The 16077-nt window shown below is 43.9% G+C and overlaps 2 protein-coding genes across 4 annotated transcripts; one reads left to right on the top strand and one right to left on the bottom strand.

Moving 5' to 3' along the window:
• Window positions 1-94: 94 nt before the first annotated feature.
• LOC310819045 (serine protease FAM111A-like) lies at window positions 95-4682 on the bottom strand. 2 transcript variants are annotated; one of them, XM_083690252.1, is made up of 4 exons: window positions 4022-4321; window positions 3760-3890; window positions 3561-3635; window positions 95-2629 (listed from the first exon to the last, which is right to left on the bottom strand). In XM_083690252.1, the coding sequence occupies exons 2-4, from the start codon at window positions 3814-3816 to the stop codon at window positions 719-721; spliced, it is 2043 nt and encodes a 680-aa protein (XP_083546378.1). In that variant the 5' UTR covers window positions 3817-3890; window positions 4022-4321; the 3' UTR covers window positions 95-718. The 2 variants fall into 2 exon arrangements, with proteins under 2 accessions (XP_083546378.1, XP_083546377.1); XM_083690251.1 differs by lacking the exon at window positions 4022-4321 and adding an exon at window positions 4551-4682 and having other exon boundaries at window positions 104-2629.
• A 1119-nt stretch (window positions 4683-5801) lies between these two features.
• cc2d1b (coiled-coil and C2 domain containing 1B) lies at window positions 5802-15994 on the top strand. Of its 2 annotated transcripts, none has more exons than XM_083690638.1 (26): window positions 5802-5926; window positions 6166-6281; window positions 6391-6529; window positions 6712-6815; window positions 6914-7021; window positions 7245-7382; window positions 7578-7875; window positions 8196-8314; window positions 8928-9006; window positions 9332-9424; window positions 9585-9739; window positions 9881-9953; window positions 10085-10230; window positions 10364-10493; window positions 10697-10869; window positions 11090-11215; window positions 11328-11386; window positions 11562-11678; window positions 11839-11912; window positions 12058-12116; window positions 12288-12339; window positions 12485-12584; window positions 14457-14547; window positions 14730-14852; window positions 15163-15213; window positions 15306-15994. In XM_083690638.1, the coding sequence occupies exons 2-25, from the start codon at window positions 6216-6218 to the stop codon at window positions 15172-15174; spliced, it is 2634 nt and encodes an 877-aa protein (XP_083546764.1). In that variant the 5' UTR covers window positions 5802-5926; window positions 6166-6215; the 3' UTR covers window positions 15175-15213; window positions 15306-15994. The 2 variants fall into 2 exon arrangements, with proteins under 2 accessions (XP_083546764.1, XP_083546763.1); XM_083690637.1 differs by having other exon boundaries at window positions 7578-7887.
• Window positions 15995-16077: the final 83 nt, after the last annotated feature.

Genomic DNA, 16077 nt, shown 5'->3' with positions numbered 1-16077 from the left:
CAGTACTGATCATGGACCAGGCTTTTGTTGAACATAATATAACTATTTTATGGCCATGACTGTCATTGCCAGATGATTGTGGCATATCCTATTGAAGAAATTAAACTATATGTTTACAATTATAATGTTTGGATCTGTTTTTTTTATTCAATCTCAGTGGCTAAACTTTTTCAGTAAATGACAAAAAATACAATAATGCAAAACTGCGAAATTCCTGAAGAAATTGCATGGACTATGTATGTGTATGGACTATGTATGTGTATGGACTATGTATGTGTATGGACACAAGTGTGACAAAACAAAGTATCTTCTCAGGTGCATTTTATTCAATCAAACAAAATATCCATACAGTAGCCATCATTGGCCAATATCAGGTCAATATCAGGCCTTAAACAGTGATTCAAAGTGATAATGAACACAATAACATGAATACCAAGACATATTGTGGATAAAATAAAAAGTATGAATAGAACACAGATTAAATTGTTCTTCTCTGTCACAGTAAAGCTATCCAGAACCATAGATTTGAATGTTCTTTCAATGTTCTCTTCCATTTCATCAGCGAACATAAAGTACAAACAAATGAAATATAGAGGAAATATAGATACATGCATCTTTTGTGGTTTAGAATAGAAATATAATAAGATCAGGTAGACACACACACTGTCCCATAACAGTCCCAGATGTATTGCAGTACAGCAGACCAGATTTGTCAGCTTTACTCAACATCCATGGCTTCATCTCTCACAGGGATGACCACCTCTCCCTGCTGGATTCCTGACAAGCAACCCTGCTGAGTATGTACTGAATTCTCCATAGATTCATTGAACCAGGGGTGTTCTCGGCCAATCCTCTCTTTAATGGTATTTAGTACTTTACCTACGTCGCTATTTATTTTCCCCTGGATCCGGAATGTGTTGATCACATCCCCCTCCCCCCTAAGCACCAATTCAGTGACGATACTCTCAAGTGTGAGTGATAATGGGATAGCGTACTCAATGACGCTCTGTGTTCTTTGCTTTTTGCCCTTGTAGGCATAGCCTGCTGTGTGCATAGCAATCAGCTGGCAGTGCTCATCGAAGACAGGTGAGCCAGAGGCTCCATGAAAGAAACAGGAGTCATAAGTGATCCTACGATTGTCACTCTTTAGACTTGTATCTATGTCCCATTTCTCCATAAAATATCTTTCAGAGATTACATGCAGGTAATCCATATTTTCATTGTAATGGCTTTGAGCAGCTTCTGCACGATCCTCAGGTTTAATGATAATGCAGGGGTCTATTTTTTTCACCCCGCCCTCAGGGTGTCCAATGATGCATATGCCAGCCTCTGCACGCGGAAAGCTGAAGTAGCTAAGCAAGCCAGGAGGTAATGAGAAGGCAGGGTCTGGTTTGAGCTCCAGCAAAGCCATGTCAGGAAAACAACGAATCACATTCTTATTGTACTCATAGGCAACAACCTCCTTTTTCACTGGTATTTGCCTAACTGTCATGCCTAGGTCCTCAAATTCAAAAGTGACAGTTACTGAGTTTTGCAGCTGCCTTGTGTGTTGGTCATATATTGAATTCACCACATGACCATTTGTGAGGACGAAGTTTTCAAACAGAAGAAAGCCAGTTCCCATTGCTGTACCATCAATTCGCACCTGACAAACAGATGCACTCAACCTCATCAGTTTCTTCACTCTTTTAACCTCAAGGCAGTTCTGGGTATTCTTCCCAAACTCCTTTCTAAGGAAGCATTGCACATCTGCAGAGTTGTGCAGATTCTCTCTAGTTTTCATATGTTCGACTGAATCTGCAAACTGTGAACGCAAGATTTGAATGATTTTGTTCGAGTTTGGAATCTCATGCCATGTTTCCTTTGCCAGCGAAGGACCACAGCGTTGTGGGGACAAATGGGTCTCTTTTGGTTCAAGTGTAGTAGATTGTTGTGGGGAATTTTCAGAATCTGCTTTTAAAGTTGAGGAAGATGCTGGACTCACATAACAATCCTGACTGTCTGGCTGATTCAAACTACTGTATTGTGTCACTTGAAAACTTCTGCCCTCAAGATCATCAACAAGACTGGACATTTCAGTGGTGACATCTATCGCTGGCTCTGAGAGAACACAGCCTTTTGTGAAGATGGTTTTGGCAAACCGCCCATCTCTCTTCAAAGCTTGCCTGACTCTTTCCCCTTTGTATGCGGATACACAAACCTGCCTCACTTTTGTCTTTAGCACTGGATTTTTCATAACTTTATTAATGATTTTTGCTCCTCCCTTTGTTTCAACATTGAAAGTTATCCACTCATCAGATAACTTCCTGCTTTTGTAATGTGGGTCTTTTTTAGCTGAGGAACTGCCGTTAGCTGAGGAACTGCCCACTTCTGCAGCTCTGATGAAGCTTATTGTCAGTAGCTCATGATCATCAATTAGATGGCATGGGGATTGTGTGTTAAAAGCTGCCCTTTGCCCCTTCCCTCTTTCGATGACAATCTCTTTCCCCTCGTTCTTTTTCATCTTGTCTCTAAAGTTCTTGCTTGTTTTAAGGGCATCCAGGACTGTCACAGATCTATCGCATGTGACTCTGATTTTCTTTATATCTTGTAAGCGGTATTCAAACGAATGTTTTTTATGTGCTTCTTCCTGTGGACAGAAACATTCTGTAAGGTGGTAAAACATTGGACAGTAACGTATATTCAGTTCCTTCAAGTTCCTTTTTCAGTTCAGTTTCAAGTTAATATTTCTGACTTTCCACCTCACAGACAAAAGACAAAATCACAGGGTAGTCAGTATAAATGTCTGTGAATTGTAAATTGTACCTGTAAGTCAGCCTGTGGCTGCGATATGTACAATGACTTTGTGGACACTAAAAAAACATTCTCTCTCTAGTCTTGGCATAACGCACTAATATCAGCAATATCACTTGCAAAAGATAGATCCTTTCAAGTCTCAATATAATCAACAACCATTGAACAGCAGGAAATATTAAGGATTGTGCCTTTAATGAAAACAATCTGTTTGATGAACAGAACATTTGACAAAGTAAAACTGAACTTAGCATAAGCTATGCTCTAAAGCTGCATTCACATTATACAATATTTGCCACAAATTCATCATTCATATGATCTCCGACCTTCCTAGAAGTTCGGGTCATCCTTGGAATACAGGGGATACAATTTGAGTAATGTGACAGGTTTCTTTTAACGCAATGGAGTGATGATTGGCAACTTCCAGATCATATATCAGAACATGTTTCATGGTGTGAAAGTTTTACTTCTGGTGTGAAAGCTCTAAGTTAACCCACTTTTTTGTAACAGTTTTTTACCCCAAAATTAAAACTCTGTTTTACCAGAGACACTAATAATAATAATAATAATAATAATAATAATAATAATAATAATAATTTGTTATAAATCATAATAATAAGTTAATAAAGCACCTATTATTATCATGCTAAATGGGAATACTTGGGAACAAATTGTATAAATATTTGATTATAAAATGAAACTGATTCAGGCTACTTGTAAGAGGATCAACTGTCAATGAAATATCAACAGATGAATGCGTGTCTAACCTTAGCATCAGGGTCGATTGATTGGCTAGGTCTGTTTTGCTGGTTGTCTGAGGAGTCACTCTGACCAGGAGTCCTCTGTAATAGAAAACATACCAGTACATTACCAGTCCTAGTACAGAGTCAGTTCATTCTAAAAAGCTAAAATCTCAATATCAAATTGTAGAACTTATGAAAGATTTTATTATTTACTACAAAATACCGTAACAAATGTGTCCACTGTTTGTGTCTTCATTTTTTTCTTCGTTTGATCCCCCATTGCCTCACGTCATTTACTGGTCAAAGCACTAGTCAAAAGACTGGCGTCAGGTATGTGCCACCAGATGACAAAACCTGTTGGGAGACAATGTCAAAGACAATAAGTAGCCGAAGCTTTGTCGTCAAAATGTAGTCCAGAGATGAGCCTATTTCCTGTTCACGTCTAACACACTCATTTACAAGGCAGTCTGTTGAATATGTTGTACCCCTTTTTCATTGAGACACACGTCTTCTTCTGTGTAGTTCAATGCCTGCCCTTCAGCGCATTATGACCCCCACGGGCACGACTTCCACCTAGCACCATCCTGAAGACACTCATTTCTTTTCAAACTTACTTGTTGTGGTTATTCTACTGACAACTTCCCACCGGAACTTTCATGGACCCATATTCTAATTTTTTTCAGTCCAATACATGTGTAATACACTATAATCTTTTATTATTAGGAATGTTTCCAACATCTTGTGGAATCAATGCCACGAAGAAATGCGGCTGTTTTGAGAGCAAAGGGAGGCCCTACCCAGTATTAGTATAGTGTTCCTAATAAATTCTATATTTCTCATGACTCAAACAGTCAACCGGTTTGTATACAAGCTTTTATCATGCATACATACTTCCTGGAAATAGCAGATGACGAAGTCTACTGATAATTATACCTTAAAGATATAGCATGTCAATTTGCTTGTTTTCTATTTATTTTCCTTTTTTAACCCACATACTAGGCTACATCAATTTACGGAAATCTCGGTGAGGCTCTCAGTGAAATCAGCTGCGACTCTGCTCTCAAAAACAACGCAAATTATCTAGATTATCATGTCAATATTGTCATTATTTTCCCCTCAAATACACAGGTATACGTAGCATTTGGTCGACGCCTACTAAAGGTGGGATCCGACTATTGTTTGTCTTCTGTAATGTTGACAGGACGTACGTAGCTAAACAGGATGTAGCTTAACTATCGTGTAATTTCACATTCATACAAGAGTTGGTCTGATTCAAAGTAAAAATTTTTAAAAATAAATAAATCTAAATAGATAAGATAAGATATACAATTTGCTTAAACTGTGTGTGAGAGAGTGATTGTATACAGTAGGGTATTTCCTTTGCCCCAGCAGTGATGATTATTGTGTGTTTGAATGTTTCCATAACTAAGAGATCAAACGCCAGACCACCTACAAACAGATTTGATTTTCTACTAGATTCACCCAGAGATAAACGGAGCGGAGCCTATGACAAGTAAAAGATTACCTCTTAAACCCGAGGGTTATTTACGATATTCTGCAGTATTCTTCTTCCATAAGTGAATAAACTAAATATTGAGAGAAAGTCTTCTTACTTTCCTCCAATATCTGAATATCATGTCTGGGCAAAAAATAATAATATCCCGCCCATCAATTTAAATACCGGTGGTCTCGGCCATAACGAAAGTGGAAAGGAAACGGCCGTGATTGGCCTACAGAAGTCTCTGGTGTGTTAGAGAAGTCAAACGGTATTCCACGCTGCGCAGACAGAATTCACGCTCGTCACCCATCCAAGTGGTATCCCCCTTTTCTACCAGAATAGTAAAAAAAAAAAAAAAAAAAAAAACTTCTTTAATTTAATGTATGAACCATTAATGTAATGGTTCTATGTAATGATTCTTACGTTAATGTAATGATATTGACTTAGTTACGACACTTGGTCATATTCATAAAAATCAGTGGAGGCTGGTGGAGATTGAAATCGGAGGACAGGCTCATTGTAATGCATGGGACGGAATGAAGAATGGTATCAAACTTGGATACCATTCCTCATTCCGTTCCATGCATTACAATGATCCCGTCCTCCGATCTCTACCTCCACTAGCCTCCCCTGATTAAAACAAAATGCATCAGACATCACTGCTATAGTCTCTCGAGGTATTCTGTCTGGTTTCTGGAACGCACCCATCCAGGTTCTGCCGTCTGCGCAAACATTACGCACGAATGATTCTCAAGCAGGCAAGCAAGTGTCAAAACATTGTGGCTAACCTAAAATTCGACGCTGCTTGCTAGCAAGTAGTTGGTGTTCCCGTGATACAAGGCAATAGGATCGTCTAAGCTACGATAATATCATTTGCTACGCACCACTAGTGGTAAGTGAGCATAGTGATCACTAAAGCCGTGATAGGCTAGCTGTAAAGTTAGCTAGCGCTAGCGACTTTTGCTTTTCGGAAGCCCTCTCTAGGCTAGCTAATAAACTAGCTTTGTTTGGGTGGTGGTGGTGGTGCCGACCATTGCGATGTTCACATGACCTCACACAGTTGTTGACAGTAGCATAGAAGCGAATACTTATTCTTTGGTCTATGTTCTTTTTCTCTTCCGTTCACATAAGCGACGAGTTGCATCTAATTCGTGCTGTTGCTTGAGGGTGAAACAAGCAACATGTTTGGTAAAAAGAATAAGCGGGCACCAGTGGCCAAGGGGCAGGGTGCTGCTGCAGCAAAACAGGTAAGAAGGCGTTTGTTATGGTCCCTAAAGGAGATGGAATCACTGGAGCAATGTGATGTGGCAACTTGACACGAAGACCTCAGTGGCCTAACTGTTTACCTTGTTTCAGATGGGTTTATTTTTAGACTTCAACCCGGAAGACATGCTGGGTGTGGATCAAAACCTGGACGACCCTGATTTAGAGGCTGAGTTAGCTGCCATCACAGGGAACAAACCTGCGGGTGGGAAGCGAAAACCAAAAGCCAAGAGTGAGTGTATGAGCTGTTATTTGGTCGTTTGAAGGATGGACTCAATTTCCTCCTCCTAGCTATGATGCCTGCTTTAGTAAATTATTGCACCATGAAGATCAATGAATTGAAGTGTGTGAAACAAGTCTGTTTCACACACTTGTATATCAGTGAATTATTTGATATTTGATGTCCCTTTTTAGCCCCATTGCCAATGGAAGATATTGCAAGAATGGCAGAGGAATGTATGAGAGACTATGATGATGATGAGGACGACGACAACCTGGAAGATGATGAAGACTTATTGGTAACTGTTTGTGTCAGCTAAATTCATTTTCATACTTCTTCACTTATGGAACATTTGGGTAGGTGTTTTGAATTCTTGTCTTATGCCTGTCTTACCAGGCGGAGCTGCAGGAAGTGGTGGGTGAGGAAGAAGTAGAGGATGCTGTAGCAACCTCCCCTGTCTCAGTTAAAACGTCTGAAGCAGGAACACCAGAATCACCACTGCAGGTACATCACACGTCTCTTCTGCCTATACACACTATCAGTAACATCAGCAAAACCATTGTGATTGTCCAACAAATCCTATACTTCACATATCAGTGCAAAATACACTCATCTGGAACTCTCAGTGTCAGGTGGTTTGTGTTTTGTTTGGAGAGCTGCCTCATGTGTACCGGTATCGTGTGCATGCATGATGAGGACAAAACCATGTTCTTATTCCTAACACCAGGAAGCAGGGGTCGTCTCAGCTCCAGGAAGTCTCCAGCACACCCTGGAGGAGAGAATAGCCATGTACAAGACTGCCATAAAGAACGCCAAGTCATCAGGGGAGTCGTCTAAAGCCCGGAGATTTGACAGGGGCCTAAAGGTTGGCGATGTTACCATTTTGGATCTCTCCAAATTCACATATACCTCAAATTTAAGGGGTTGATTACATTCATGTACTGAAAAATACTCGCAGAATGGCGAAAGATTTATGTGATGTTCCACACCAAGTTATTTGCAGTACAAGGAAGGATGTTCTGAATGTCCCTGCCTCCTATCACTTTGTGTTTCTCTGCAGACCCTGGAGTCCATGCTAACCTCAGTCAAAAATGGGAGGATGGTGGACGAGGCAGGTATCCCCCCACCTGTTTCCTGTGGGGGCCCTGGTGCCCCCCCAAGGCCCGCTGCACCTGTAACAACATCACCTGAGCTAACACCTCCAGAGCAGCTGGGGGAGCCTGAGGCTGCTACAGTGACGTCGCCCGTCTCACCCCAGACAGAGCCCAGCAATGAGGCGGCCACCCTGGCCACTGTGAGCTGCCAGCCCACTCCAGAGGAGGAGGAGAGAGAGGAGCAGACTGGCCAGTCTAATACAAGTCAGTCAAAATGTCAGTTTTAGTTGGCACGAATTCATCAGCCAATCATCAGAGCTGTTACTTTGGTGACAGGTACCTTTTTTATTGCAGTGCAACTGTGCCTCTCCCTTTGCCGCCATTTTCATTTCACATATTTATGACTTGTGTTTATTGATTTCTAATAAGCCAGTCAGACCTGGCCTTTTACTCTTCTTTAAAGATGGACTGCACTATACCCCTGGATGTGTAATGAATACAGGCGTTCATTGTGTGTGTGTGTCTCCCTCCCTCTCTCTCTTTCTCTCCCTCTCTCTCTCTCACTCTCTCTCACAAACCCACAGTGGGCGAGGCCACCAAGGCAATGCTTTTGGAACGGCAGAAAGAGTACAAGATGGCAGCACTAAGAGCCAAGCAGCAGGGAGACATAGACCAAGCAAAGCTGTGCATAAGGACTAGCAAGGTAAATGGAAAACAAAGGAATACCTTATGGAGTGTTTGTGTCTTGTGTGTGGGTGAGTAAAATGTGCAAATTATGACGAATGACCACTGTTTTTCAGAATGATGAAACCCCCCCCCCCCCCCCCAAAAAAATAATTATTTATATACTTTTACAGGAATTGCAAGTGGTGTAGGTTGTTTTCATTATAAATAATTGAAACTTAGTTTTTTTTCTTGCCATGTACGGTATATGTCTATTTGTGGTGTTTTGCTTCCGAACACTGGATCAGTAATCTAACAGCGAATCCCTTGGCTTTGTATTTATAGTGTATCAGAGGCCACCAAGTAGTGTGGTTTATCATACGGTCCTTACTGATATATTTCAGTTTGCAAATTAGCTGTAGTTCTCTACTCTTCCCAACTGAATGCATGGAGAGTCTCTGGAATGTGACAGGAGGCTGAGCAGCATGCTTGTTAACCTGATGTTTGAGTTCCTCTGTCTGTCCCTTGCTGGCTGCCTTCTCTCATTGCCTTGTTTACCCCAGAATTGCCTGAGCTATCTGAAGCATGCCAACCGTGTAGGAAGAAAACAAAGACAACCATTATGATGATGATGTTGTTTTATTTTGGTGCAGAGGTTTGAGGCGGTGATCGAAGCATTGGAGAAGGGGCAGGCAGTGGACCTGAGTGGCCTGCCTTCATCCCCAGCGGAGGGTAAGGGCTGATAGAAGGTCATCGATTGTTGTCTCAGCTGTTACTATGTTTTTTATTTCAAATGGCACTATGTAAAATGGCTTCGGATATTTACCCCTGTTTACCAGGTATTAAGTAATAGTCACTTTGTAGAATTAACACTACAGCACATTGTTAAAGCCAGCACATTGAAAAATATTGATTTAATTGGTGTATTTGCCTTGAGTGAAATGTATTTGGATGAACGTCTGTTATCTGTCTTCTAATTTGATATTAACATACCTAACATCATTATAAGGCTACGGGTGTGTGATGTTTTCATAAACACCTGTTTCTCTGTCATTAGGCGGGAAGCAGAGCTTGAGCTCATCTGTTGCAGTGAAGGAGTCTGCCCTGGAGAAAACTACCAACGTCACCTACCCTGCCTCCACAGAACCAGGTGACAACAACATTCCCGTTGCCTAGTGACTTCATATTTGTGTCTTTCCCTAGTTCTCTCTCTCTCAATCAAGGGTCATGATGTCATAAGGATCTAAGTAATTCTATCAGCAATAAGATGAGCTTTAAGATTTATTTAGGATGCTCTCTAACTTCTCCAGCCCCAGCGGCCTCCGCAGCCTCTGCGGCCCCAGCCCAGCCCAAGGATGTCCTGGAGGCCCTGGAGCAGAGAAGAGCCAAGTACCTGGAGGCCTGCGCCCAGGCCAAGGCAAGCGGGGACGACCGCAAGGCCCGTATGCACGACCGCATTGCCAAGGTGAGCCCCAGGCCGAACCATGTACCGCTACATTGAGCCAAGCCTTGTATGATTGGCGATGCACAATTATCCGATTTTTAGATAAAAGACAATAGTCATGACATGTTCCGCTCCAAATAAACTTTGACCTTCCCTCCACAGCAATACCAGAGTGCCATCCGTGCCCATAAGGCAGGAAAAGCAGTCAACTTTGATGAGCTACCAGTCCCCCCAGGTAAGAACCTGTGAAGCCCTTAATATTGTTATGTATGTCATATTGTAGTGGTACTGTAGTAGTAGTAGTTGAAACTGTTGAGTTGGTTATTTACGCTAGTAAGTTAAAGAAATGGTGTCTGGGTCCCACAGGGTTTCCTCCAATCCCGGGCCAGAAGGCGGCAGGAGCTGAGCAGGGATTTGCTGCTGTGCTGGAGGCAGCCGATAAGCTGGCCTCTGAGGAAGCCACAGAGATGGGGGAGGAGGAAGAGGATAAAGATGGAGAGAAAGAGCAGGAGGTGGTTGGGCTGTTTCAACCCTGAATTAACAACATCATGTGATCATATTCTGCTGTTTATGACGTCTAATAACAAGTGTTCAGTTGTGTGATCTTAATAGAGTGTTGACTGTGTCCACTGTGTGTCTTTACAGAGCAAGCCTCCTGTTCCACAGAAGCCAAAGACGCCCATGTTGGCTGTACCACCCACAGCACAGGGGCCCAAGAGAACCCCCTCACCCTCCCCAGACAGGATATCCCAGAAAGAGGGCCTTTCCCCCACAGGTCAGTCAAGATATCTCCACTAGTGTACTCAACAGTAGTGTACTCAACAGTAGGTCAACTTGATCACTACTCTGACATGACACCTACTGTCACCATGCATGAACATCTGACAAACGACATTGTCCCCTCATGTGATATTTCCCAACATTTACAGCTGATTGTCGATCTCATTTCCTTGTGACCCCCCCCCCCCCATCCTGTAGTGGTACAGCAGCTGGACTTCCTGGAAGGCCGTAAGAAGCAGTACATGAAGGCAGCACTGCAGGCCAAGCAGAAGAACGACATGGAGCAGGCCAGGAGTTTCCTGCGGGCCGCCAGGGGCTTCGACCCCATGATCGAGGCCGCTCGCAGCGGCAAGACTGTGGACATAAGCAAGGTCAGCACCCTGACAGATGGAGAGAAATGTCACTCACAGGGGCATTCTATCACATGTACTTGTAGTCCTGCGTTAATTTCTCCATATTCAATTATCACATTTTCATTAGTGCCTTGTGGGTAGGGGCTAGATGTACATATAGGGTTGGGCAATTGACTCCTCAACCCTAATGGCTGGAGAGAGAACCCTAAAACACGTGTACCTCTCTGCTGGGCTCTAGGTACCATCGCCCCCTGGTGACGAAGACGAGGACTTCATCCTGGTACACCACAGTGACGTCCAGATCTCAGAGAGGGCCGAGGAGGTTTACTCGCAACTCGCCAAGATACTGAAGGAGCAGTATGAGGTTCTGTGGAACATCTTGTTGTTACAGTGTGGTGGTGGTGGTGTCTTAATGACCAAGCACTAACTGTACTTTTTTTACTAATAGATGACGGTCTTCTTTCCCTCCTCTTCAGAAATGCATGACTTATGCCAAGCAGTTCACCCACCTGGGTAACATCACAGAGACCACCAAGTAAGCCCCTCATAATGCATCCAGCCTGCATATGAAATCACTCAACACCACCGCAAGTTACAGTACACAAACAAACACAAACTACAGCACCGTGAACTAACACAAACTTTAACACCCTGTTCAGTTGTAGAGTTGAGTGTTGTCCCGGTGGTGATGTTCCTTGTGTGTTTGTCAGGTTTGAGAAATTGGCGAACAGCTGTAAGAAGAGTCTGGAGATCTTGAAGCTGTCTCAGTCTAAGGGGTTGGATCCGCCCAAACACCACTTTGAGCAGAGGACCTACAACACTGTCAGGTTGGCATGAGTCTATCGAAGGATTAGGCCTGTACCTTGTATTGTGTGAACCTAAAAGACCTCTACCTAAGAAGCTTCTCTCCCTCTCTCTTCCCACCTTTGTTTCCTTCCTGTAGACTGTATCTGACCACCACCCTCTCTCTCTCTTCTCTTCCTCCAGGATATTTCCAGAGCTCAGCAGCACTGAGATGGTAGTGGTTGTAGTGAGAGGAATGAACCTGCCTGCTCCTCAAGGTAACATTGGCTTCTCTTCATCTCTACATACCCAAATAATACCCACAACCCTTTATATCCTACCTTTGTACCAGTCAGATGCTTAATATTACACACAATGGTCATACCTAGCAGATTCTACCTCTCTGTGCTCTTCCTTCCTCAGGTATACAAACAAATGACCTGGATGCATACGTCAAATTTGACTTCCCCTACCCCAGTACGGTAAGTGGGCTAAAACGGTGCCCCATACCCCCCCCCTCCTCCTATTTCCTGTGGAAGCTAACTGTGTTGTCAGGTCTCGTGGAAAATGTAGACATCGTTCCAATCAAAGCTACTGTAGCTCATTCAAGCCGTCGCCAGCTGAAGTAATGTTTCCTTCTGTGTTCATCCTAGGAGCAACCACAGAAACACAAAACTGCTGTCATCAAAAACACTAACTCTCCAGGTAAAGCATAGGACCGTATGGATATTCATCGGTCTGTTATTTCTACTGACTGGCTGTTTATGCATCACAGTCTGCACTGGTGTGTTAGTTTGTGTGTTACAGTATTTACACCTGTAATGTATGGTTTGTGTCTCTATGACTCCAGAGTACAACCAGAGCTTCACGCTGTCCATCAACCGTAACCACAGAGGCTTCAAGAGGGTGGTGCAGTCCAAAGGCCTCAAACTGGAGGTGCTGCACAAAGGGTGAGTCCAGTCCTTCTGTGAAGGTGGAGGATATGTGAGGGGACAGGGGTGCATTTCAATAGTCTAAAGTGGCTCCACTTTTCTCTTTTTCTTTCATCCATGTGCAATCACATGAAAGACTAGGCCAGATTAAAGACTAGGCCAGGTTAATGACTAGGCTAGGTTAAAGACTAGGCCAGGTTAATGACTAGGCCGGTTGATGGACAGCATTTAACACCATAATCCCGCAACAACTGATCTGTAAACTGGACCAGCTGGGGCTCAACACCTCCCTCTGCAACTGGCTGCTGGACTTCCTCAGCGAGAGACCACAAGCAGTACGAGTCGGCAACAACACCTCGAGCAGCATCACACTCAGCACAGGGGCCCCCCAAGGCTGTGTGCTCAGTCCCCTGCTCTTCACCCTGCTGACTCACGACTGCACATCAACCCACAGCACCAATCACATGGTGAAGTTTGCGGACGACACAACTCTGGTGGGTCTCATCTCCAAGAACGACGAGACCCACTATAGAAAGGAGGTCAACCTTCTGACCACGTGGTGCAGAGACAACAACCTCCTGCTGAATGTCAGCAAAACGAAGGAGATTGTGGTCGACTTCCGGAGAGGGCACACCGAACACCCACCACTGACCATCGATGGTGCTGCTGTGGAGAGAGTGAGCAGCACCAAATTCCTGGGGGTGCACATCAGTGAGGACCTCTCCTGGACCACCAACACCGCATCACTGGCGAAGACAGCCCAGCGGCGCCTCTACTTCCTCCGCAAGCTGAAGCGAGCGAAAGCTCCCACACCGATCCTGACAACATTCTACCGAGGCACCATTGAAAGCATCCTGTCCAGCTGCATCACTGTGTGGGGCGGTAGCTGCACCGAACACAGTAGGAAAGCACTGCAACGCATTGTGAACACAGCTGCTAAGATCATTGGTGCCCCACTCCCTTCCCTGCAAGAGACTTACTCCACCCGCCTCACCCGCAAAGCTACCTCGATTGTGAGCGACGCAAGCCACCCCGCACACAGTCTGTTCAGCCTCCTGCCTTCTGGAAGAAGGTATAGGAGCCTCCGTGCCCACACCACCAGACTCACGAAAAGCTTCATACCCCAAGCTGTCAGGAAGCTAAATTCTCTCCCCTCACTTCCCCCAGCCACATCCTCCAAGCTGTCAAGAAGCTGAAACCACCACCCCCCCTCCCAACCCTTCAGCCCCCCCCCCCCCCCAAAAAACACTACGGACCCTGGACAATCCACTATTCTATTGCTACAATGCACTATTGCACTATTATTATTTTTTTTATACAGAATACACAGTATTTGGCTGCTACTTACTGTCTTTACTGACTGCTCTTTTTGCACTGTTTAAATTATTTTTATTGAATGTTTTACTTTTAGTATGTGTTATCTGTTGTGCCTGGGCACTTTATCTGTCTCACCGTGGGAGAGTGAGAAACGTCCTCTCGATTCCTTTGTATGTCTTGACATGTGAAGAATTGACAATAAAGCCACTTTGACTTTGACTTGAAAGTAAAGACTAGGCCAGGTTAATGACTAGGCCAGGTTAAAGACTAGGCCAGGTTAATGACTAGGCCAGGTTAAAGACTAGGCCAGGTTAAAGACTAGGCCAGGTTAAAGACTAGGCCAGGTTAAAGACTGGGCCAGGTTAAAGACTGGGCCAGGTTAAAGACTGGGCCAGGTTAAAGACTGGGCCAGGTTATAGGGGATTGGTGGTGGTTGTCCTTTACATTACTTTCACCTAGCCTGTGTTTTCAGAAGAGTAAGATGAAGGGGAGAAGGCAAGGAGAAGGAGCCAGGTTAGACCATTGAGGTGTGTACCCAGTGTGTTGATGTCATTGTTGTGTGTCATGTGACAGTGGCTTCCTGCGGAGCGACAAGCCTGTCGGGACGGCCCTACTGAAGCTGGAGAAACTACAGACGGAGAGTGAAGTACGGGAGATCATAGAGGTGAGACTGAGATGGTGAAGAGATTCCTCTATGTATGATATTATCCAATGCTCAGTTACTCTGTGGTTGTACTAATATTACTGTGTGTGTGTGTGTGTGTGTGTGTGTGTGTGTGTGTGTGTGTGTGTGTGTGTGTGTGTGTGTGTGTGTGTGTGTGTGTGTGTGTGTGTTCGTGTTCCCAGGTTATGGATGGTCGGAAGCCTACGGGGGGTCGTGTGGAGGTGAGGGTCCGTCTCAGAGAGCCTCTTAGTGGACAGGACCTGCAGACCACCACAGAGCGCTGGCTCGTCCTAGATCAGTCACAGGTACTGTAACCATACAAGTATCTTGTGTATGTGTGTCGACGTTTGTGATTTTTCTCAAACATTGTTCTCCTTGGCTGCTGTCTTGGACCAGGTCTCTCTTGAAAAATAGATTCCATCTGAATGCGGCTAACCTTAATACATAAAGGATAAATAAATAAAATCATTGTATTAGAAGTAGTAGCTGCAGCATCAATATTACTATCAGAGACAATATTACTAGCAGAGACATCACTGTTTTGGCTATGATGGGCTGTATTCATTGGATCTACCCTCCAGACTCTTAATCTTTTACCCTGGTTTTCCCCTCCAGATTCTTCTCTAAATGATGCTGCTAGTGTGAAAGTTACAACACTCTAACTGGGTATGTGGAGTCATTTTTTTCCCCAACCTACTTTTGTTGGGAATGAAATGCTGAGAGAAATCTATCTACTCAATGACCCTTTTGTCTTGCAGATGAAAAGCACTCACTCAAAAGTACTCTGAGAAGAAGACGGGAGAAGGAAGATAGGATTTAGAAGAAGATGGTGGTTTCGTGTCGTGGCTGGTCTGTGGAGTCTTCCAGGCCCTGTCAGCCCAACATAGTCCCACACGGGTCTTTTATTTTGAAAGTTTTGCACGCTGAAAGACGCGGAGCCCCTTTTCACACAGCGCCTCCTATAGGAGGAGATGTGGCGTTACCCTGGAGGAAACAGTGACACCTCCAGTGACGATCAGCCTCTCTCCCCTTTCTATGACAAAGGGCCCTTTTTTTTGGGATACTCTCAAAATGCATCCTTACTCGAAGAAATCACGAATTTGACATGGCTTGATTGGTGAAAGCAAATCAGTGAAAAGCTTGCTTTGACCAATCCAATCATGTAAGGTCAGTGATCACTTCCAAGAAAGAAGGACGCATTTTGAAAGTATTGAAAGGGTCTAGGTCTGAGAGCATGCTCGTGTGGCCTTCTCTTATGTGAAGGGGCTCAATGTATGCTAACCTGATCCTGCTGCCCTCGATGACAGTTTATATAGCACCTATGCACTAATACCAAAGTAATCACTGTTGCTGGAAGATCCTGCATTATTTGAATTGCCTTTTAGCTGCCATACTGTTAACTGACAATAATGGGTATGATTGAAAGTTCTGAGTAGAGAGTTCTAAAGTTTTTTTTTTTTTCCAATGTTGTTTCCAGGACTGTTTGAGTGTTTAGTTTAATTTCACTAGAGTATTTCAATGGCAGAGAGG

Source organism: Argentina silus (genome assembly GCF_951799395.1).
Source record: "Argentina silus genome assembly, chromosome: 18".
Lineage (NCBI taxonomy): Eukaryota > Metazoa > Chordata > Actinopteri > Argentiniformes > Argentinidae > Argentina > Argentina silus.
Note: the sequence above shows the minus strand (reverse complement) of the source record. Positions and strands in the feature narration are given on the sequence as shown.

Excerpts from the sequence above, each read along its gene's own strand:
- cc2d1b (XM_083690637.1), top strand. The coding sequence starts at position 6,216 with ATGTTTGGTAAAAAGAATAAGCGGGCACCAGTGGCCAAGGGGCAGGGT. Across the intron at positions 9,954-10,084 it reads TGAGCTACCAGTCCCCCCAG|GGTTTCCTCCAATCCCGGGC; the intron begins GTAAGAACCTGT and ends TGGGTCCCACAG. Across the intron at positions 14,548-14,729 it reads AAGTACGGGAGATCATAGAG|GTTATGGATGGTCGGAAGCC; the intron begins GTGAGACTGAGA and ends TCGTGTTCCCAG.
- LOC310819045 (XM_083690251.1), bottom strand. The coding sequence starts at position 3,816 with ATGGGGGATCAAACGAAGAAAAAAATGAAGACACAAACAGTGGACACA. Across the intron at positions 3,636-3,759 it reads CAGTGGACACATTTGTTACG|AGGACTCCTGGTCAGAGTGA; the intron begins GTATTTTGTAGT and ends TTTCTATTACAG. Across the intron at positions 2,630-3,560 it reads CAATCGACCCTGATGCTAAG|GAAGAAGCACATAAAAAACA; the intron begins GTTAGACACGCA and ends TTCTGTCCACAG.